The sequence below is a fragment of the Palaemon carinicauda genome, chromosome 1 (assembly GCF_036898095.1).
Source record: "Palaemon carinicauda isolate YSFRI2023 chromosome 1, ASM3689809v2, whole genome shotgun sequence".
NCBI classification, from domain to species: Eukaryota; Metazoa; Arthropoda; class Malacostraca; order Decapoda; family Palaemonidae; genus Palaemon; species Palaemon carinicauda.
The window spans coordinates 2892837-2918186 of record NC_090725.1 but is presented as its reverse complement, the minus strand read 5'-3'; the positions used below and the strand labels follow the sequence as shown (position 1 = coordinate 2918186).

Genomic DNA, 25350 nt, shown 5'->3' with positions numbered 1-25350 from the left:
CTGAACGTCAACAACTGCGTAGACTAAAAAACTAAACGTTAGTTCATCTTTGAAAACAGTACGAGACTATCAAAGAAATTCTTTCATAAAACAATAAAATTTTAAAAAGTATTAAATTCTTTAAAGGTTAAATACGATATAATAGTAATATCCAAGGGGGTAGAGAGAGACGTCAGTTCTTCACACAGGAACTTTATTAATTAAAACATACACGGGAGCAATACCAAAGCTCAAGTCTCAGAGACACCAAGGTTACAAGGTAACAAGCATTAATGATTATCATTACAAGACAACAAGGTTAGGAGGGAACAGGCAATAAGGATTGTTATCTGTTATTCCCCCGGCCTCCTTTTTTGTTTTACTTCGTTAAACAAACAGATCTACTGTATACAAAAGTTACTAATTATAATAAAATGGATAAAATATTGTAACAAATATAAAATTGTTCTCAAGCTCAAACTAAACGTACATTGTAATATGAATACAAACAATAGCATTTCATAATAAAAGAACAATAACAGTCTACATCACGTACAACATTCCATTGCATAAATATCTAAGAATTGCAAAAGAAATTACACATATTTAAAACCTGTTTCCCTTGTCTTTAATTTTAACATTTTCTAACCTGAACTCATCGTTTTTAAAATGAACAAGATTATCTTCATTTACAGCCACTCTAAGTCTTCCCTTAACTAAGACTTCCACCAAGTCATCACTCTCTTTATTTTCCTTTGTTAATATGTCTGCTATCATGTCTTTAGTATTCAGCCAACTATATGATTCTACTTCTTTATGAATTAGTTTCTCCTTCAAGTCTGCCACTGCGTTTCTTAACAATTTTCTTTCTACTTGTTTTGATGATGCTATACTCTCCAGCGTTGGTCTGCTGTCTGTGAACAGTTTTACTGGGATTTTTCCTCCTTTTTCTCCAAACAGAAGTTGTTCAACACTTTTTGCTAAATAAACACTGTCATCTACTAATTTAGTTAAGTTCCTCGTTTCGGCGTCTTTGGCAGAATGGCACACTTGTTTGATGGTTTTTGTTTTCCAATATATAGGAGCTACTATATCAGTTTTCTTGTTTCCCATTAAAATCAAGTTACCCCCAATTGACTTTGAGTCACATCTGTAACTCGCATCACCGAGGCCATAAATTTTCAGGTCTTCTTTCTTCCCTATTTTACCAAACTTTATTTTGCTTTCTTTTGATTTAATTTTCTTCACTATCTTGTTTATTCTCTTTAGATCACCGATCGTAGCATCTTTATTTTTCATAGACATGTTCAATCCAACAATAGCCAAGTCGGGTCGGACATTTTCCGCCAACCACTGGATTTTTCCTGCATACTTCCGGAAAACTTTATATTCGGTTTTTGTCAGAGGTTCGTCATTTCCAATTTTCCTTATTTCTTTGATTTCCTCAATGGATTGGGCATAATCCTCCATGCTTACTTCTATTCCTTCTCTTGTTTTAACTATATCAATCCCTGTAAATCTGAATTCAGATGACTCCACCTTTGAAATCGTGAAATTTTTCATTAAAAGATCCTTGATCATATCCACAAATTCTCTTTTTCCTGAAATCGAAAAATCATCAACATGACATAAAATCATACCAAGTAATGATCTGCCGTCATGGAGGTAGTAGAAGGCGTTATCTCCATGCAGTGTTTTCATTCCTCTTCCTTTAAAAATCTTGTCAACTTTAAGCCAAAATTTCCTACCTGCATCTTCAAGCCCATAGATTGGCTTTTTCAGTTTCCAAATGGTTCCTTCCTGTTTTACATCTTTGGGTGGTTCAACAAACACATCACGCTCCAGTTTTTCGGCCTGTAAGAAAGCTGCGGAAATGTCGACGCTCTCCAGTTCAAATCCTTCATTAGCCGATACTGCGATGAAAGTCTTGAAAGACTCTCTCAAGGCGGTTGGGGAATCTGATTTTGGTTTCTCAGTTTCCTGGAATCCTCTAGCAACTAACCTTGCTTTTATTTTGGTCTTCTGCCCATCTTGTCTCTCTTTTTCAGTTATAACCCACCTTGAACCAATTTTCTCCTGTCCTGTATCTTTTACTTCTTCAAATGCTTCATAATACTCAAAATTTTCAAGTTCTTTTTCTTTAGCGTTTATAACTTCACGTTCATGATGACGACTCTTTGGAACTTCTACCACATATGTGGTTATTTCCTCTACCAAACACTCGTCATTTGACATTTTCATCCAGTAAGTACCAATGTTATCTAGTTCGAAATTTTCCTTGGTCTCTTGTACTTCGGTTTCTTCTTCTTTTTCATTTATAAGATATTTCCAGTCCCTTATTTCATTTTTGAAGTCAACTTCAATTGTTTTACCTCCCTCTAGTTTTATGAGGCACATGAATTTGCGCTTTGAGTTAGGTTTGTTCACTTCGGTCACCTTTCCTTTGTGTTCCTCGCCATTCTTAAAGGTCATAATTATAATTTTACTTTTCTTCGGCCTTTTTTCAGATGGAAGATGATCTTTCACGGTCATTTTGTCATAATTCTCTTCTGCCAAATCAGGTTTACTAACAACTGTCGCTTCTTCTCTCTTTTCTAAATTAATTTCCTCACTCTCGGACTGGTCAGTAAGAGCTGCCTCATCCTTCGACCCAATCTCATCTTTCTTCTCATGAGCTGAAGTCCTTAACGTTCCGTAAGGTTGCAAATGACAAGAAGCTACCTTTTTCATATCTCCATTTGCTAAAATCCATACACTTCTCCCTTCCATCTTTTCCACCGTAGCGGGACCAAACCATTGTTTTCCACCTTTGTGCTGGTAAAATACTTTCTCCCCAGGTGTATATAGATAATTATTAAAAGACGCATTTCTTGCGTTTAAGGCAATTTTCAACTTTTCACCATACTCAATTTCTCTATACTTCTTATTCACTTCTTTTTGATTTTCAATATGTCTTCTGACTGCTTCTGACTCAGAGATTAAAGATTCGGTGGCTACATTTCCACTTGTTATACCAGGGACTACTACAGCTCTCCCAGTGAGTAACTGTAATGGGGCATATCCTTTCACTGTTATATTAGTATTATGACACCAGGCCGCTTTAGAAACTGCTTCATCTAATGTAATTCTATCATTCTCTTCCATCACTTTCTTCACAGTTAGATCAGCGCTGTAATGATTTCGTTCGTTCAAACCATTACTCCAAGGGGAATATGTTGGGCCAAACCTTATCGTAATTCCCATTGCAGAAGCCAAACTTTCCATTTCCTTATTTTGAAATTCTGATCCATTGTCAGCCCAAAATCCCTCAGTAGGATATCCGTATTTCTCGCACCAGTTCTGGGTGATGGCATGCAAAACAGTAACTGCTTCTTTGTTCTTTAGCACAACTCCACTTATTAATTTTGTGAAGGCGTCTACCATCCACAGAATGTTATTCTCCTTTACTTGCTTTAGGTCAACTGTGACCTTTTGATTAAATTCCGTCACTGTTGGGATGGCAACTTTTGGTATACCCAATGATTTTTTATACTTTTGGCAGGGTATACATTCATTAACAACTTTCTTAATAACCTTTTTGGTTCGGTTGGATACTACTCCTGCTAATGTGAACAAATGGAGGAGTTGAGTCTCTCCCTTATGGCCAGATACCAGATGCACCCTTTTTACTCTTTTATACTCTGATATCTCTTTATTGCTTTCCAATTTCTTGGCAAACATTACAATCTCTTCTTCGCTACATTCTTTATTGGTTTCCAAGACAACGGCAAGGTGGTTACCTTTAGTGGTTATCAAATCTATCTCTAGGTTCGGAACCAAGCTTCTGATAACTAGTTTTTCCTTTCCTTTCTCGTAATCCTGAGAGGCACTCCATTTCTGGAGTTGTTCTTTAGAACACAAAAAAGGGATATTAGCTTCAATAGCATAAATTTGCACTCGTAGTCTACTGAACTCTGTTCCATTTTTCTTTCCTTTAATTATCAGTGGAACTTCAAACATTTTGTGACATTCATAAACTTTACTTGGTCCAAATTTGAACTTTTTCTTTTCTATTCTTTTAACATTAACTTGTCCTTTTCCAAATTGATTTTTCTTCAGATATTCTTCTATCCATTTAATTCCTGCCACATTTTTGGGTGCACCATTGTCAATAATCATCTCAGTTTCATTGATTTCATCCGTGAAGTAAATTTCAGGCATTTCTACTTCTCCTCTCTCATCTTCAACACTCACAAATCTGATGTTACTTAATCTATTCAGACAGCATTCATTTCTACACCTTTTCTCTCTCGATTCTGATCTGAGCCTCCTGCCGCCCTCCATCGGACGATCTTGCCGATTCCTTTCAAGTTCTTCACGATCCTCACTTCTCCTTTCCGAAGGTTCTCTTCGTTTAAAGGAGTCTATTCTGTTTCGGTTTCTATCTCCTGATCGAGAGTAATATCTTCTACTCTGATATCTGCTTCCTGACTCTCTCCTGTTTTGGCTTCTATCTCGCGAACGGGAGTATGGTCTCCTATTTCTTTGCTCATTTGATCTCGATGTAGATCTTTGTCTATTTGTATAAAATACGTCCAATTCCTTTTCGGGTCTTTGGTTTTCTATCTTTAGTTCCTTGAACTCCTTTTTACATATTTCTATTGTCACTTTATCTTCTACATTTTTTAGTTGTTTCATAATTGAAATTTTTTCTGTTGTTTCTAATTTAGACTTATCTAAAAACAAAACTGTAGTCCATAACTTCCATTTTGATCCAAAGTTTGCTCTATCCATTTTCACTAAAAGATTCTCAAATCTATTCAGATACTCTTCACCTGTTTCTTTGTCCTTCTGTTCAAATTTTTGTATTTCGGAAACCAATTCAGACATTTTTTCCAAGGTCGTTTTTTCAAATTTACCTTTTAGCAAGTTTATCACGTCTTCAATGATAGTTACACTGTTAGTGTTTACTTTTTCTATAACCTCTCTTGACACAAATAACGACAATCCTCTAATCTCTTTGTTTGTTTTTAAACTATCCACCAATTCGAAAAATTTTTGAATTGGAGGAATGGTTGTCTGTGAATCCCATAGCCTTAGTTGATGGCAATAACTTTCAAAATCCTGGCCATTAGTCCAGATTGGAGCTTTCCGATTTTTAACTAAATTAACATGGTTATTTCCACTTCCAACTTGGTTTATCTCAAAATTGTTTTCAATGATTTTCAATAATTTGTCTAGTCTTTCATCCATATCACTCTTTTCATACATTGTCTTGTTTGTTTCTTTACCGAAATCCCACTTTTTGTGAAAGTTTTTCTGGTGCGAAATATTGGTTGCTCTGTTTTTAAATAGTTTATTGCACTGTCCACAAATTCTGGCCTCATACCTTTGATCTAACTGTTTTTTTGCTGCCTCAAAAAGTTCATTTGTTTCTAGCCACCGTTTTACCTGTTCCACTTCACATAAATTCAAATCATTATTTTCACACTTGCTCTCATCTCCATTTTCTTTATGTCCCAATACCGGGCCTTTACACTTATAACAAAATTTGAAAATAAAATTTCCAGCATTGTCTATGGTTCCAAAGTTAGCCAGTCGGGTCAACTGGTTCATAAGTTCACTTTCATCTTCAATGTATCCTGGTAAGGAAACTGCAGAGTATTCTGAAGACGCCATTATGACTGTTTCACTTTATTGTAGATAACATCAGGGTTCAAGGTTTCTTCCAGAAGATCCCCACGCACTCACAAACACTCTCAACAGCAAAAGAATTAAGCTGTTGTGAAGACTCGTAATTACCATTCTTCGGCTCACACAACTTCAGGCTCAGGTCGTCTGCCTCACCATGTATCAACAGTTCAGCATGTTTTCTTCATCTATCCATGATATCTGCTCCCCGAAGCACTCTGGTCGACAGAACCAATACGTCCTTTCCAGTTCATAAGCCGAAATCCATTGGTTTTCCTTCTCACAGACGGCTTCACATCTGCAGCAACTTACTGAACTTCTGGATTACTCCCCCTCCCCGATGTTCGGGAACTTTAGCTGCTCATCATTTTCTTTTATATTTCTTAGTAAAATTTAATCTCCAAGACAATCGCTGCAGTCCCTCGAACCACGCTCTGCTACCATATAATATCCAAGGGGGTAGAGAGAGACGTCAGTTCTTCACACAGGAACTTTATTAATTAAAACATACACGGGAGCAATACCAAAGCTCAAGTCTCAGAGACACCAAGGTTACAAGGTAACAAGCATTAATGATTATCATTACAAGACAACAAGGTTAGGAGGGAACAGGCAATAAGGATTGTTATCTGTTATATAACGGGCTCAATGTTAATTAACTTCGGTTCCAAGTTAGGACCGCCTACTATCAGGAAAGGTCGCATATAAACAAACATAAAAATTTATTTTTATATGTTTATAATAAATGGAAAGTTAATCGAAGAGGCCTATAAAGGCGGAGAGATATAAAATATATAGATCTATAACGTGTTAAGCAAAATTACCAAAAACCTAAACACACTTCCGTCTAAGGGAAGGGTTGGCCATTTAAAAGTGAAAGAGAGTCCATACTCTCTTCGTCACCATAATTAAATCTATCCAAAACGAGTTCAAGTTTTGAAATGAAGATAAAACCCCTGCATAGCGAAAGCTCAAAACTGAAATAGTGTACTTCACCAAATAGTTGTGAAAACAAATCCAGTTAGTAACAGCGTATTTAGTAGGTCTTGCCAGTGGCACGACAGAGAGAAAATTGGTTCTATGTTGACATCGAGTACTTGAGTACCTACTTGACAGATGGCGCTGTGGATGTACACCCCCACCTGTATAGCGATCGCTGGCGTATTCCGCCCGTAGGTTTTTCTGTCGGGCAGCAGAGCTGACAGCTATATGATCATCGGGTAAGTTTAATATTGAAAAAGGGAAATCTAATAAATCTTTTCTCTATAATCTTTAGTTCTTTACAAATATAACAGATCCTCAATAACTAACATTAGCAAAACAAGGAGTTATTGATATCTTGAGCACATATTTTGAGCTAAGGGATAGGTCAATAGAATCTCGGTCTTACATGTGGGTAGCTTGTCAAGTAGAATTTGAAATTCAACGAGCCAGTGTAAAGATTCCTTCGCAAACAGAAAGACTACTTTCAATGAAAAATTTAATATTAAGACTTTTCTGAGGGTATAAGGGTGACATTATACTCCTTAGAATTAGTGTAATGCAACATCCCATCTTTGAGGTTCAATAGTACTCCTGACACAAGTTTTTCAGATCTTCTAATGCTAACAAGTCAAAGGGTAGACCTATAACCCTTGATTGCTAACACAATCATTGATCCTTCCTCTTGAGATGAAAAAGGGATTACCTTGTCGGAATTTGTGGCACTAATCTTCCCTTGACTATACCAGTTACAATATCTAAATCTACTTTCAAATAGGGAAAGTCACCTGTATGATGAACACTTAAACTTTTATGCTTTAAGGGAAGGGAATTGATGATAGAGGAATCTAATGTTTAGGAACTTTTAACCCTTTTACCCCCACAGGACGTACTGGTATGTTTCACAAAAGCCATCCCTTTACCCCCATGGACGTACCGGTACGTCCTTGCAAAAAAATGCTATAAAAATTTTTTTTTTTATATTTTTTATATTTTTTTGAGAAAATTCAGGCATTTTCCAAGAGAATGAGACCAACCTGACCTCTCTATAACAAAAATTAAGGCTGTTAGAGCAATTTAAAATAAATATACTGCAAAATGTGCTGGGAAAAAACTAACCCCCTGGGGGTTAAGGGTTGGAAATTTCCAAATAGCCTAGGGGTAAAAGGGTTAATAGCCTTTTCCAAAAATAATTGAACCCTTGCTTTAATTTTAGGAGGAAATTTAAACTGAAATCCAGTAAAATGAGAAGACATCAAAGCAGGAACCTTAAGACTTTAGAGATGCAGTTTCCCTTTTAACCAAATTATCATGGTACAACTCTAAAATACTAGAAGTTTTAAGAAAGGAGATTCATGAATATCACCTTACGACTGTCTAGACTACTCATCTGATTTGTTATGTTGTTAACCCTTTTACCCCCAAAGGACGTACTGGTACGTTTCACAAAACTCATCCCTTTACCCCCATGGACATACCGGTACGTCCTTGCAAAAAAATGCTATAAAAATTTTTTTTTTCATATTTTTGATAATTTTTTTGAAAAAATTCAGGCATTTTCCAAGAGAATGAGACCAACCTGACCTCTCTAAGACAAAAATTAAGGCTGTTAGAGCAATTTAAAAAATATATACTGCAAAATGTGCTGGGGAAAATATAACCCCTTGGGGGTTAAGGGTTGGAAATTTCCAAAGAGCCTGGTGGTAAAAGGGTTAAATAACTAATGAATCTTATTATTTACATCAACCAAACCCATGGTAGGTGATGTGCTACAAGAATAAGATACACTTGCCAGGGTGAGATATCCCATAAAATGGCTCAACATGACAAATTCGGAGATAATTTGTATTTTTCCTTATTTAATACAAACCTGCACCCATTTATGTGAATTATCTTTCGACAAAGCTGGAAGGTAGCCCTTAGACTAAAAGTGCGAGGACTTCTGGCTGTAGGTGTGGCATTTACTTATACCACCAGCAGACATAAAACAATTAGGAACATCAAGTATGTACTAACACATTCTCGATGTGCTCATGAATGAATTCAGCGGGTTTGATATTGAAAGCTATCATGGAAAAAACTTAGGAGATGGAAAACCCCTGGATACAATGGAATAACTGCTGAGATGATACTGGCTGAAAATGAAGTGACTCCCAAAATACTTACAAAATTATTTTTGTAGAATGTGTCATGAAGAAGCAAAACCTGATGAATGGGAATTAGGAGTTTTGGTGAAAATGGCAAAAAAAGGAGGCCTGACTGATTGCAATAATTACAGAGGCATTGCACTTACATCAGTTGTCATGAAAATATATAGTATGCTTATTCTAAAGAGACTATAAAGAAACATTGGTGAAAAACTGAGAGATGAACAAGCAGGATTTAGAAAAGGTAGTTGTACTGAACAAATTTTCATTTTGAGACATGTTGTACAACAATGCATAGAATATAGAAATCAACTTTTGATGGCGTTTGTAGACTATGAAAAAGCATTTGATAATGTGCAACGGCCTATTTTGTGGAGATTCCTGCATTATTATGGAGTTCCTCTTAAATATGTGAATGAGATTAAGTCTGTTCAAGAGCATAGCAAGTGCATAGTTAATATCAATAGAGTTCTATTAAAGGAATTTCCAGTGAACAGCAGAGTACTCCAAGGGAATGTGTTATCACCTATGTTGTTTATCCTCCTAATCAATTTTGTAGTGCATAGAACAGTTGGAGATGGTGGAGAAGGATTGGACTGGATTGATAAAAGGAAATTAGCTGACCTAGAGTATGCTGATTATGTTGTCCTTGTTACCAGAACACCACAGGATTTGTAATTCTTGGTTACCAGAATGCCTGAAATATCACACGAGGTTGGGCTCAAGATAAATAGAAGAAAGACAGAAATGATGAGAACGGAATATGCAATGGAAGATGAAATATCATTGGAAGGAGTAAGGGTTAATGATGTAGAATCATTTAAATATTTAGGAACTATAATCTCTAATACAGTCTTTAGAATTGGAGTTGAATGAAAGATTGAAAAAAACAAATGAGAAAATGGCTAGGTTAAGTAAAATTTGGAAATCAAATAGCCTGAAATTACACATAAAAATCAGACTATACAGTATATCAGTTTAGTGAGATCGGTGTTACTATATGGACATGAATCATGGTATGACAATGAAACAATCTCCAACAGATTTTGAAGATATAGGAACAATAGCCTCATAAGATTATTGGGAGTTAAATGGCAGATCAGGATTAGAAATGAAACTACAAGAAAGATTATTCAGGTACCATACATGGAGCATGGTGAGGGGTAGATGGAGATGGTTTGGACAAGCTCTTTACGCTCCTCAAGACAGATTTGTTCACCAAACATTTAACGGGGGCTCCACCAGGTACGAGAAGATTTGGAAGACCCAGTCCCACATGGCTGAGGACTATGAAGCTTGAAGCAGATGATGAATGGAGAAGTATTGAATTAAAAGCTCAAGATAGAGACGACTGGCCAAATCTAGTCGAGGTCCTTTGCGTCAATAGGCGTAGGAGGAGATGATGATGATGATGATGAACACTGGAATGCTCTGCAAGCTCTACCTTGTAATTTTCATTACTTCCTCGCAAACTTTCAACAATCAGTTTCTGTTTTTGTCTGCTTTTTATAGTATCCCAATTATCATTTGATATCCATGGTTTTCTCCTTGTAACTGCATGTCCCAAAATTTCACTACCAACTGACTGATATACATTCTTCACCCTTTTTACCCCCAAAGGACGTACTGGTACGTTTCACAAAAGCCATCCCTTTACCCCCATGGATGTACCGGTACGTCCTTGCAAAAAAATGCTATAAATTTTTTTTTTTTCATATTTTTGATAATTTTTTGAGAAAATTCAGGCATTTTCCAAGAGAATGAGACCAACCTGACCTCTCTATGACAAATATTAAGGCTGTTAGAGCAATTTAATAAAAATATACTGCAAAATGTGCTGTGAAAAAAATAACCCCCATGGGGTTAAAGGTTCGAAATTTCCAAATAGCCTGGGGGTAAAAGTGTTAATATCACACCATTCTTCATTGATTGTCTGCTCTTCATCTCTTAAAAATCTCCAAGACTGCAAATCAATTCCTACATCCAATTGCAAAGGTTTCTCTGTGTTCATCTTCTAGAAGCTTAGTTATATCAAGTCTAGGTATTCTATCTACAGTACATTTCTGTTGGGTGGTTTCAGTTTTAATTTCAGTGTGGCAATGAGGAGCTTGTGATCACTACCAATACCTGCACCTCTATAGCTTCTTACATTTCTCAAAGTCCTCCTTCTCTCTTTATTAATGGCTAAGTGATCTATTTAATTTTTGTAATTGTCACATGGTGAAGTCCAGGTATATTTGTGGATGTCCTTGTGCTGGAAAAGAGTACCTCCTATAACAAGATTATTTGTAAAATAAAAACTTATAAAATGTGTCCCATCTTCATATGCAACTTCGCCAAGACCCTTAACACCCATCACATTCTCTATACCTTGATTATTCCTTACAACTTTAGCACAGAAGTCACCAATCATAATTTCCACATCTCTCTCTGGGATCTCATCTATTACACTCTGCAGTTCTTCATAGTATTCATCTTTCCTTTCTTCAGGGGAAACATTTGTTGGTGAATAACTAACTATAATACTCATATTGCACTGCTTCGATTTAAACTTTGCAAGTAACAATCTACTATTTACAGCTATCCATTCAGTTAATGCCTTTTCTACTCCTGGTGTCATCATCATTCCTACCCTTTCTCTTCCAAGTCCATCTGTTCTTCCTGAGTAGATATAATTATTGCCTTAGCCTAAGATTTTCTTACCAATCCCCTTACAAAGTGTTTCACTTAGGGCCAAGATATCCAAGCTCTATTTCATAAATTCATTTTCCATTTGCTGTAACTTTCCAATTTGATTCATGGTTCTAACATTCTAATTGCCAATTTTAATTTTTTTTTTTAGTATTTATAAACCCAACGATTCTTAGCACCCCCGCTTCGCTGAGGACTGGTGGCCATTCTGTCATTTTCACTTTCCATAGACAGACTAAATCCATAAAAGATTCATTGGTTAAATTCATCAAAAGATAGCCAGTGCCTATCCACTGGGTAACTTTGTTACCCAGCGAAGTAACTTGACACCAACGGTCAAGTCTCCAATAATCAGGAAGGTCTATTGGGTAGACCTGTAGCTTCTAATTAGGAGTGCGGGCTTGAGGGCTAGCATGTTGAGGGGCACGCTCTTTAGCTCTTGCAAGCGTCAAGTCTCTTCTTAAAGAGGAATCAATGTTGCGCTCTAACCTGGACAAGCATGCTGCAGGGGCGCATCTAGGCAACACATGGCGTGGAGAGGCACATCTGGGTGACGCGTGGCATAATGAGGTGCATTTGGGTGACGCAAAGAATGCTGAGGTGCATCTGGGGGACGGGTGTGTGGGAAGGCACATGATGGGTGCTGGTATTACTCACATGCTCCCAATTCCTACCAAGTAGAGGGCACACCAGAGAGGTGCGTGGGGGATGGGGGCTAGTGAGCAATGCTGCTACGCACACCACCACCACCACAGGCTCAGGAGAAGTGGGGTTGTCTGGTGGAGACAGAAGAGTCATTCCACGTGCGCACCCAGGAGTACTAGCTCGCTCAGGTGTGTGAGCGCAGTAATGCCTGCGCTCGTGTTGAGAGAAATGTTGCACGTCAAGATGGATCCAAGTGAGAAGCACGCGCGTCCAACAACTGGAGGATGTGCAGGAGATATGCTAACAATAAGAATGTTTCCTCCACTGGTCTCATGAGGAGAGACAAAGTCTGGTATGATGGCTGTCTTCAAGTGGCAGAGGCTGAGGAAGGAGAAACTTCTCTCTGCTCTCGAAGGTAACAAGCCGAAGGTGTCCAGCACCGGAGCAGAAACACTCTCCTGCATTACCTTCAAAGGAATTCCTGTCCCCAACAAATACTTGGAAGAGGTACCTTGTAGTACAAAGGGGGTCCAAATTACTTGCAGGATATCATCAACATCAAGGTCAGACGAAGGCTCCTCCTGAAGGAGATGCCTTCCCGTTCCTTGAGGGGAAATGGGAAGGTCTTCAGGCCTAGAGACTTGTCCCAAAGCCAAAGGGCCACCACTCTTCTTTATACATCTGAAGGAAATCAATGGGGAAGGGTTGGAGGGAAGCATACTGGCAGTCACAGGGAGAGGTTGGGATTTTTTCAACATCAAGGATTATCCCATAAGAGAAGAAGCCCTTTTGGACCTCTTCCTCTTCTTTCCATATGCAATCCAACGGCAGGGTGACCACTTTCAACACTTCTTTTAAAGGTATAAAGGCTGCTCAAGAATGACAGAGATAAGGGACAGTGACAGTGCCTTATCAAGCAAGATAATGCCCTAAAGACAGACCATAAATATGATCAGCGAACAACCCCCTCTCTACCCAAGCTACGAACACAGACGGCCAGGCAATGGCTGCTGATGACTCAACAGATAGACCAATAGGCACCCCCCTTCCTTGGCTCACAAGGATGGTGGGGTTGCAGCGACTAAAGGAACTAACGAGTTTGAGCGGGACTCAAACCCCAGTCTGGCGATCACCAGTCAGGGACGTTACCACATCGGCCACCACAACCCTATAACAATCAGGGGTATAGTGGCTCTGAGCGGAGAGACACTAACCGCTAAAGATCGTTCACTTCACGTGGTAGAATGCGATAGAAGTACAAAAATCACATGGAGATTCCTGTCTGCAGGAGTGTCCTCTGCAGGCAGGGCACAACAGATGGGACTCCTTCTTCCTTGCACTCATGAAGGTGTCGCAACATCGTCTAATACCTCCGGGCAAGTCCGCATATCCACGGGTATCCCCACCGCAGCAAATAATCACAATCACACTAGAAAGAGAAAAGAAAAAGCAATCAAATAGCCAAAACACTCCAGCCAGCGGAAGAACATCTGTTCTCACTGATGACTGATATCTGAGTAACTACTCAGTGAGCAAGAAGCGGGACAGTTAACTACCAGCCACCTGTTTACATCTTGTTATAAAAGTTTAACTGCCGGGTACTCCTACTTCACTGATATTTATTTCTATATAAAGGACAAAGGTTTGTAATACAGTAAGAACAACTTAAATTTACTAACTTTCCTCCAATTGTAAGTCATCTCTTTGGAAAGACTATTATGCACATAAAAACTTACCTTTAGGTAACATGTTGAATAACAAATTCAAGAAAGAGGTTCCTTGAGATTCTGGTGAAGTGTGCCTCAAGGCTGTCATAATTGTGTCAACTTCCCGACAGAGCAAAGGTTCTGACGCAAATTCTCGCAACCTATAAATAAATTTTATGGATACAATAATTTATCATTTAAGATTAAATTCCTGTTTATAAAAATTACTTAAACCTTCATAGAAATTGAAGTTTCTCTTAAGGGGACCAACAGCCATAATTGTTCATGAGTAATCATTTACATTGAAAAATCCTTTTTTGATTATCTTGATAAATAACTGAGATATGGCTCTTTTTTCATTATGACGTCACCCTACCTATGTCATCTGCATTTGTACGTTTTACAAATGTATCATTCATATGGCCCTTTGGTATAACCATAATATATCTAATTTTAAAAGTAATATGGCAAATTTGGAAGTAATTTTATTTTTTCCTACCTATACAAACCTGAGTTCTTTACTATGGATATGTTTCATCGCAAGCTGCTAAATACTTTCATGCAAGGTGTCAACAACCCTCCGCTAGTTAGCATGGATAGTGGGAGGCACCAACCTCCCTGCTCACACACTGACCCAGGCAGGACTTCTATGGGGAAGGTGATGACAGGACAAATATGTGTAAAAATCTCAAGTATATATGGTTAGGAAAAATACAAATTACTTCCAAATTTGTCATTTGTTCTGACACAAATACAAACCTTCCTTCTTTACTATGGACACTCACCTCTAGGTGGGTGTAAGTCCAAATTCCAACTGGCTGGACACAATACCCTGGGATACAATACTGAGCTCGATAGAGCGTGAAAAGGGTACAGTATCCTGACACCTCGTGAACTCTTAGCCTGCCAATACACTGTCACTTTGCCAGTTAAGTATAAGGAGTGAGTTGTACCACACTTATACTTAAAACTAGACATTGCCTAACTCCCCCTCGCAGGAAGATTTGGGACATACAATAAACAGTACTGTACACACATTTCAGATCACAAAACAAATATGGTACTTACCTGCAGTTGGAACGGGGCCAGCTTGCAGAATCTCTAGATGCTGTGTTCCAAGAGAGGGGGAGATGAAGAAAGTAAAGGCCAGTTATTCTATCCATTCATTCTGGACTAAAACTGTGTTCATCGACTTCAATTCTCAGGCAGCATTCCCAACTGCTTCAATTTTACTAAACAGCGTTACCTGCTAAATGTACAGCTGCCAGACATCTCCTTAGCTCCTTATGAAGTGTACCAGAATAAATGAAGGCAACTATACCTTCACTAATTTCCAAGGAGGTGGTCTCACTTACGACTGAGGACAGGTAAGCTCAAAACTCTGTTTGAGCATAGACAATTCCATCAAGGAGGAAATGTCAATTCCTTTCAGTCTAAAAACTCAAAGACCAGGAGTATAGTGGCTCTGAGTGGAGAGACACCAACCACCAAAAATGGTTTACTTCACCGGGTAGACAGCAACAGAAGATCTCCTAAGGTACCCAGACATCCGTTTCGCCACTGCGTACAAAAATCACCTCTGCGAAAGGATAAGCTGGATAACTTCCAGAAATGAAGTTGTAGGGATGCGACTGTCTTGTGAAAGATCTCAGCATGTGGTTGCCGAAGGAGGTCGTGTAGAGGTGGAAGCTACCTTGGAACCTCTGTCAGCAGCAGTAGAAATTCTGGGTACCATTCTGCTTGCTGCCACAGTGGTGCTATTAGTCACTGATAGGTTGCGGGATGATCACACTTTGTTGAGGAGTCTCCTCATTGGGCTGAACAAGGGGAAACACATAGACATCCAGGTTGTCTCACAGGTGCTGGAGGGCATCCTGGAAGGCTGCCTGTGGGTCTGGTACTGGTGAACAGTACAGTACACCTGAAGTTTCCGGTTGAGAGACGTCGCGAACATGTCTAGTATCGGTGAACCCCACAAAGTCAAGACTTTTTAGCTCTCCGGGAATGCAAAGACCACTCAGAACCAACTATCTGAGTCCTCCTGATCAGATTGTCTGCCAGAATGTTCTTCTTGCCTGGAATGATCCGGGCTGACAGGGAGATTGAATTTTCTTCAGTCCCTCACAGAATTTCCACAGCTAGATGACAAGGTTACCATGAAAAAGTACCTCCTTGTTTGTTTAGGTATGCCGCTACAGTTATGTTCTCGCTCATCAATACTACAGTGTGACCTAAAAGCTGTTGAAAATGCTGAAGGGCTAAAAGGGCAGGCCTCATTTCCAGGAGGTTTATTTGACACTGCCGATCAGAATTGAATTGGACCACAGCCCGAAGGCTATATGCTGCAACAGGTGAACCAGCCCCCTTTTTTTTATGCATCCATGAAAAGCATGAAATCTAGGGGAGGAGAAAGAAGATCTACCCCTTTGACAAGGTTGGCATCTAGAACCTACCAACTCAAGTCTCTCTTGTGCTCTAACCCTACTGGAACCAGAAGGTCTGATGGGTTCCTCTTTTGAGACCAGAAGGTCTCCAGTTGCCACTCAAAAGATTGAATGCAAAGGTGACTGTTGGGGACAAGACGTTTCAAGTGAGTCAGTTGTCCCTACCAACTTTACCACAGATGAGGCTGTGGCAATCCTTGCAAAAGGAAGGGATGAATTACTTCCTTGAATCTCTTGATTCTGCTTTAAAATGGAAACACTTTTCTGAATTGGGTATCTATCTGCATTCACAAATATACCAGGTTCTGAGACAGTTGCTGTGAGGACTTCTCAAAAACCACCACGATCCCCAGGTCGAGGCAAAATGCAAGAGGACTGTCTCAGTGTAGGCGAAGGGTTTCCACCGAGTCTGCCAGAACCAACCAGTCATCTAGGTACTGAAGTAAACGAATGCCGTTGGCATGGGCCCAGGTTGAGATTAAAGTGAACACTTGAGGGGTTGTAGACAGGACAAAGTACAGCACACGAAACTGGTACTGTATATCTTTTTGTGCAAAACAATTCTTAGACACCTCCTTGACTATGGATGGATTGGGAACTGGAAATATGCATCCTTTAAATTCAGTGTGATCATGAAGTCCCGTTGTATAACAGCCTATCTGACCGTGTCTGCAGTCACCCTCTTCAACAGAGGCTGAAAAATAAACCTATTCAAGATGGAGAGGTTTATGACTGGTCTCCAGCCTTCAGAAGCCTTCTCCACAAGAAAGAGTAGACAGAAGACAACTCAGGAATTGTTGACGACCTCCCTTCTCAAGCATGGCTTGGACTTCTGTCCAAAGGGTAAGATCCTTTGCTATTGCCTTCACAAAGAAAAATATTACTGGATAACGTGTCAGAGGAGGGCGAGATCTAGGAAACAGAACGCAATATCTGCTCAGAGTATCTTGACCATCCAAGGATCAGCCAATGAAACTCCCATCTCTGCTACCTGGGTCTCAGGCCTCCCACCACTGCTGGTGCTGGTAGGGCAGGAGGAATGGGGCACCTAATGGGAGAGTCAACATTTTCCAAAGTTCACTCCCCTTCCATGAGCTCTCTTACCAAGAATGGGCTTCTTAGAGTTTGAAGACTTTTTTGGCGCTGCACTGCCTAGATGATTTTGGTGCAGATGGTGCCAAAGAAGGGGGAAAATATGTTATGGCTCTATAGAGAAGGGAATCTCGACTCGCCTTCCTCCATTGCACCGGAACTGCATCAATGTTTTCCGAGTTATACAAAAAGGAACCCGCTACCGACAAGTGAAGGCGAAGCACCTCTCTCTTCGGCACCTTTCTAAGGAATCTTGAAATAACAGCGATAAGTCTTTTCAAGATCAAGTTAGCCAACTGGTTGGCCGCATTGTATGCCAGAAATTCTATGGTTCTAGCACCAGAAAGGAGGACTTCTTAAATGCTTTCGGGTTATCTGGCGTCCAACATACTGTATCCTTATTGTTCATCAGATAGCCAAAGGAGTCTGACCAGTAGTCCATCTATGAAGAGGCCTGCAAAGTTAGCTTTGCAATCCTATTTATATTGGTGGTGCCTACAGCCAAAAAGGGCACACTTTTGTGCTGTCAGCTTGTCGACTGTCATGCCCTGAGCCAAAGCTGACACTGCCGAATCTAAAGGCAAGAGCGATGGGTAGTCATTGAGCACGTAGTACTTTCTCTGCCTGGCAAAGGGCGGAGAAAGTAAAAAAGTCAGTTGTTTGCCCTCGGAATCTTTCCTACCCGCTCTCTGGGATATACCTCTTAATGTACTCTAACACTATCTTAGACCAGGGCAATTCTAGCATGATTTTACTGGGTCATATCCATAGGCATGGCTGAATAGGTCTAAAACCCTGTCCCTGCCCTCAGGAGGGGAGTACGTGGGTTCCACTAAGTCCATTAATCTTTCTTATGCAAGCCAAGACCTGCATACAGGAATAGTATGACTCCTTGCTCAGTGGAAGGAACTGTAGGACAAACTAGAAGAGGCAACACACCACCTGCATTGTCCGAGTGAATTCAAGGATTCTTCAAACTCCAGACTCACACCCATCAGAGCCTGGGTTGGGTCATTATCATTAACCGGTATCCTGTATCCCAGTAGGAGGTCGAGATCTGAGAGGAGCCTCTTGAGCCTTGGGCAGCGACTGAGCCGCCACCACATCCTGAATCCTTTTCTGTAGAACTGGGTCATCGACACCCAGTTCTTCAAAAGAGACTTCAAACCCTTCCGTTCTCGTGTCTTTGAGAAGAAGGAAGCTAGAACACTAATGACCTCCTCCCAAGAAGCCACCATAGGCTGCAAAGTCTACGGAGGCTCGATGGGAGTAGAACGGTGGATAGAGCATGGACAATCTTGAATCGGGAGAGCCAACAGTAGTCCGTGAATGACCTCGAACCCCTGCTAGTTCTCACATGCGAAGGGTATCTTCCGGAGGAGGCCTAACAGACCACTGTCTCTTCTGCTTCTTGGTCACTTTAACTGGGATAATACCCAGTTTCTCCCATAAGGGATCAGTTTTAGGATGACTAGCCTTTGGTCAAAGTATCACTGATACCTTGACACGTGACCAGGAGAGGAAGAAATAGCAGGGACTGGAGGACGAGTTGGAGCACGAACTGTGGTAGTCATGCTCCCATGCCTTAAGTCGAAAGGGTGACTTTCCACTTCATCACAATCCCAAACCATGATGGAATGAAAGGAGTTTGTCTCGGTGGAAGCAACCGGGTAGCATACGAGATGAATGTTGTTGACGTGTGTCCCTGCTTTGGACCGGGGATAAGTATATCTGGAAGTATGCCTCCTTCAGATCGATTACCATCCTCATGTCCAAATAGCAGTTTGAGACTTCCCTCTCGGATAAGTTAGTCAAAACTCATTATGTCTAGAAGGTCTACAACTGGTCTCCATCCCCAGACACCTTTTCTACAAGAAAGAGTTAAATGACAAAACTTTGGGAACTGTTGTTAACCTCCTGGAGGAGGTAAGGTAAACATTATTGGCTAAAATTGTTCAATGTTGTACCTTTTCAAAATGCAGTGAAATCTGGCGAGCATGATAGTGCGCACGTTGCGGTACATGAATGCATTCTGAAGAGTGTCCTTCTGCTGCATGAACTGAACCTCTGCCTGGAGGCTGAGTCCCTTGCTATTCCTGGCAGTAGGGCGATGAGGTAAATGGTGGTAAATTAGAGGAGGAAGTGAGTTGGTGAGCGGTAGGCAGAATCCAGACTGGAGCGTGTCCACAGTCCAAACCTCCGTTGCGTGACACCATTCCCTCCTCTATTCAGGTTACAGGCATCCTCACACAGGTTGTATTGTGGGAGGAATGACGGCCCTAGTGAAAGAGGTGAAAATTGTGGAGCACCACCATCCTTGTTCAGGGGTCATGCTAAGCTTGTATGTATTGTTATAATTTTCCCATGCATATTTTCCAACAGTATCTGGTGTTCCCAAGCAGTCCCCTATCCAAGTACTGATCCAACCCAATGCTGCTTAACTTCACAAATTAGAAGAGAAGCTGTATTTTCGACATGGTAAGGCCATTGACTTCCTGACCCATGTCAGTTGCACCTTTGACCCTGTTTGTCTGCTATACTGTAGTTGTTGTTAGTCCAATATCTTTTGGACCAGGATCAGGATCTGCCATAGGACTATGCTGACAAAAGTTCATGATTGCTATGCTTGCAACTATCTTTACTGTACTATCTGTTCTAAGCATATTCCTTAGCAAAAATGGAGGCAGGAGCAACTGGGTTAGGGCTCACAGGTGAGGGTATACGACCGATCAAGAGGAATTGAGAAGGTATGCGACCAATCACGAACAGTTGAGAGGATGCGCAACCAATTGCAACCAAACACTTGAGCAGTTGAGTAGCGACTTGCGATCATACACTTATGCCATGTTTCTCTCTTCATAATAAGTAAACCTCTAGTAGTATATCTTTTATAACTCTAATGAAAGAGCAAACTAGAGAGCTGGAACTACTGTCAGGGCAAGAAATCACTAAATAGGTTAGCAATAATGAGAAAAACAGAAGACATTCTAAAGATGCTCAAATTGCATGTATGGGTAGTCCCATTCAAAAGTTGCTTGTATCGGGGTGTTATTCCAATAGCAAGCAAGATGGGAATCGTACCACAGATGATCGCAGGCGTGCAATGAGAAAACAAAATAGCATTCAAACCTTTGTTGTTTTCTTTGTCCTAACCCTATTTCTCCCACAGGAAGAGATAAATGATAAAAGTGACTTACAATATATGAAACTCTTACCTATCGGTCTTCAAAACACTACTTGTTTAAAAGGAAAATGTAAGGGTAGCAGTCCCATTTTCTTTCAGTTGTACGCAGTCAGCTTATCACTGTACTTAGTGGGAGTTGAATTCTGATGTGCGCTTCAAACAAGTATGCCTGCTATTCTTGCTGTTTGTTGTTTTCATTAGTGTCCAAAGAAATATGCACGATTCTAATTGTGCAACCACATTAGGGCATACACAATATTACAAAACAAAGTAATTTGTATTTTTCCCAAATAAACAAGCTGCGTCAAGATCCCTAGTCATATTTATTTGAAAAACTCAAGTAACCTTTAAACATATACACAAAGTTTTTCTGTGTAAATCTTCAGAGGGAGAGAGAGATGGATCACGCGGCATCCTATCTTCCGTTAATCCTATTTCTTGCAATGTAGAGAGACTCAGGACCTGGAAAGAATTTGTTTATTACTAAGATTTATTGAAGAGGTTTCCGATTGGATTTTGAAGAGAAAGGAGTGTGAGGTCAAACCAAATTCTATCGCGACAAACATTAGCAAAAGGGAACTACTCTAAGTTATCTTGATCCATAATGAGATCCAATGTGAGGATCACCTCCATGAGTAACTATAAGTCAACGGTCACAACTCCTAAGGTCTACTAGTTAGACCTACCAGTTATAATTATGCGATTAGCTCTTACAGATGCTACTCTCTTGTCAAAGATAACTCACTTGCACTTTAGAGTAATGTAAGTGATGTTCAGGTGGAGTGAAACACCTACAGTAATACCTTGACATACGAGCATTCTGAGATATGAACATTCCGAGATACAAGCAAGCTGTTGAGCAAATTTTTGCATTGAGATACAAACACAAACTTAAGATACAAGCACGCTTACAGATACTAACGCTAGTTGGCCGAGTGCTTGGGAGCTCTCAAATCCCACATCAGTCGTTCATTTCGCGTGATCTCAAAGTGCTGCAAAAATCTCTGAGCATCTCCTGTGTTGTATGCGTTGTTTACATGATTTTAACGTATACAATATTTGTAAACAATTATCCTAATACTGTAAGTGATTGGTCCAAAGGAAACGAGTGGAAACATTGGCAGTAAGAAGAAAAAGCACATGATGACGATAAGAGGAGAAGCATGATATTAACAAAAAACATGAGGGTGGTGTCCATGTGAGTGACTTGGCCCGCCATTACGAGAAGAGTACATCGACGATATATACCATCCTCAAACAGAAGGATGCTATTAAGACCACAAGGCCTTACAAAGGCCTAACCATCATGACTAAGTTACGGACTAATAAAAATGAAGAGATAGAGAGGCTTCTGTTGTTGTGGATTAAAGAAAAGCAGCTGGCAGGCGATAGAATGACGGAGACAATCATCTGTGAGAAGGCCAGCACAATCTACGAAGATTTGAAATTAAGGGAAGCAGGTGAGAGTGGAGAGACATCAACGCCAGTGGAGATGTTCAAAGCTTGTCGTGGCTGATTTGAAAACTTTAAAAAGCGAACTTGAATCCACTCGGTTGTGAGGCATGGGGAAGCTTCGAGTTTGGATGTGAAAGCCACAGAGGAGTACGTTGAAAATTTTGCCTTACTTGTTACTGCAGAAGATTACATTCCCCAACAAATCTCCAACTGCAATGAAACTGGCCTTTTTTGGAAAAAAGATGCCACGGAGGACAATCATCACGGTAGAAGAGAAGGAATTGCTTATCTATAAACCTAGGAAAGATAGATTGAATCTAGCCTTGTGTGCTAATACCAGCAGTGACTACAAGTTCAAGCCACTACTGATGTATCACTCCGAAAACCCACATGCTTTCAAAAGTTACAAGATCTTAAAAGAAAAGCTTAGAGTGATGTGGTGAGCAACTTTAAAGGCATGGATTACGAGGCATTCCTTCACAGAATGGGTAAATCTGGCCTTTGGTCTGGCAGTCAAGAAGTATTTGATGGAGAAAATCCTGCCACTGAAATTTTCTCATTTAAGACATTACCCCTGGGGCCACCCTCCAGATCTTGAAGATGCCATTCTCAAGGATTTCAAGTTTATTATGGTCCTCTATCTCCCACCCAACGTCACTCCACTCCTCCAGCCCATGGACCAACAGGTCATTTCAAATTTCAAGAAGCTATACACAAAGTATTTGCTCAAAAAATGATTTGATGTCACAAATTACACCAACCTCACCCTTCGTAAATTTTGAAAGGACCATTTTAACATTGTGAATTGTTTAAAAATTATTAATGAAGCAAGGCCGGATTTAATGCGAAAAACCTTAAATTCAGCTTTGAAGAAAGTGAGGCCACATTCTATAGCTGAAAGGGATTTTGAAGGGTTCGATACGCAGCCTGACCCCAAACCCCTTGTGTTGGAAGAGATTGTGTCTCTCAGAAAGTCCATGGGGCTGGAGATAGATGAGGCAGATGTGAATGACCATGTCAAGGAGTTGATCAAGCTCCAGACGATGCAACATAAAGAGGTGTTGCAAGAGCTCAGTAGCGAGGAGGCGGCAGAACCGGAGTAACTTTTTTTTTTTTGGGGGGGGGGGGGAGATTAAGTGTTGGCTAAGTGGTAGGATATTTATGATTTTGTTGAAAAGACATCCTAATAAATTGTCTGCTGGTCATGCTTCAACTCTTTTTAACGACACTTGCCAGACTCATTTCTGCAACATTTTGAAAGGGGAGACAGAAACAAAACTCCTTGGATCAGTATTTTTTTAAAAGGTCTACAGCAAGTGAAAGTGAAAGCAAGGCAAAAGAGCTAATAAAAGTGATTGATTGATTAAAAGTTTTCAGGCATTCTGACATCTAAGGTCATTGACGCTATATCATTTAGTTTATATATGCATAAAAAAATAAAAGCATATTCAATTGAAATCATAAAAGATAAATGTCATTATAAAAGTTAAATATTTTTCCGAAGACCTGCTTCTGAAATAAATCTAAAAATGCCACTTGCATTGTAGGATACATCATGTCCAAGAATCTTGGCAAGGATGAACCTGCCACCCTCACCTCGAGCCTCAAACAAATATCTATTCCCTAAGTTATTATAACTGGGGTATTCGGTCAACAAAGGCACTAAACAGTCGTCACAATACGGTTGGTGTTGGCCCTTCAGCAGAAACTCGTGTGACCAATACGGAGACGGCAAATAAGAAAAGTGAAGAATAGTAAAAAAAATTAAATTAAAAAGTAGTTAAGAATAACAGATTTTAAAAATTCAGTAAGCTAAGTTCACTTAAGTTAATCTCAAGTTTAAGTGTCATGCTACGTGGTGTAAGGAACAATGTAAATACTGTATATGTGCTGTACTATACTCCTTCCCTTCCTCCTCTGCACACACCAACATTAGCCGCTATCGTCTGTCTCTAAGGTAAGAACTCCTTAGTAAAACCATATTTTATTGCAGATCACAGTCCGGCAATCATTCACAAATTTGTGAGTGTATGTAAAGTATTATTCCAATTAAAAGCATGTTTTTCTTTGTTATATATAGTAATTGATTTTGGTGTTTTTAAGAGGGTGGGAATGGATAAAAATATTTTTCAGTTATTTTATATAGGAAAAACCTACTTGAGATGCGAGCAATTTGACATATAAGCTCGGTCCTGGAACGTATTATGCTCATATGTTAAGGTATTACTGTATTCTAAACCCCTAAAGACCTAAGCACAAACCAGCGATTTAGCAATGTTACTCCTTCTATACACATTAAACCAAGTTACCAGACCATCTGAAATAAAAGTAAACACTCCGAAGAGATAGCATGCTCCAGCGAGAGTGAGCGAGTGCTCAGGTGAGAGTCCTGAGCTCGTTCACCTTGAGCGCATGCATCTAGGCGATTGTGTCTAGCGAAGCTTCTAGATCTAGAAGCTGAGGCGCTACTGGATGACGCGCATCTGTGATGAGAAGCATCTGGGTTGAAGCAAGTCTGTGGTTGAGATGCGTTTGGTTGAGGGGCGTCTGGTTGAGGCATGTCTGTGGTTCCGGCAATGCTTTGTGGTTGAGATGAGTCTTGTTGATGCATGTGTAGAGGAGTTGCTACTGGATGAAGAGCGTCTGTGGTTGAGGCGCTTTTGGTTGACGGGCGTCTGGTTGAGGCATGTCTGTTTGTTGAGGCGTGTGTGGAAAAGGGGGTTTCGTTTTGGTGCATGTGGATGAAGCTTTTGGTTGGCATCTGGTAGATGCTCGTCTATGTCCGTCGGGATGATGAAGAGGGGTCCGGAGAAGGTTAACTTGTAACCTTACTAAGGGTTAAGAGAGCTCACTTGATAAGCCCTTTCAAATCACTAAAGCTACTTGATCGCGGACAAAGTCTGGCAATGTTCAAGCAAAGCAATCGGCTTCCAATAAGCGAGGCTGAAAACGCTGAGCCAACAGATCTCGTGCATAAACAAAGGCGGCAACAGATTTCCTTTGGGAAGAAGCCTAATCCTTTGACTTCAGAGAAGTATAATTCAATGGTGACAAAGGTGAAAATCCTGCATTCACTTCTAGCCAACCTAGAGTGTTGTTGGAGACATGATAGCTTAATAATATCTCCGACTCAGGGACAATATCCTAAGATGCAATAGTGTCAACCCAGGAACAAAATCCAAAAGCACTGATGAAAAATGGCGGAAAAGCTTTAAAATCTGCCAAGTCTCTAGCCAGTTGAAGAACGATGTCGGTCTCCACTAATGGCAGCTATCGGAGTGACTACTCAGTGAACAAGCAAGGGCAGGTAACTACAGGCCTATTACTGTACCTACATCTCATTGTACAATTTTGAC

General features: G+C 40.1%; 1 protein-coding gene across 1 annotated transcript in view; it reads right to left on the bottom strand.

Moving 5' to 3' along the window:
* Positions 1-25350, bottom strand: part of IntS10 (integrator complex subunit 10) — a 124804-nt gene that overhangs the window by 98013 nt on the left and 1441 nt on the right. The window contains exon 3 of the mRNA XM_068379564.1: positions 13850-13980. Coding sequence (XP_068235665.1) covers positions 13850-13980 — 131 coding nt within the window. The remainder of the gene's footprint in view (positions 1-13849; positions 13981-25350) is intronic.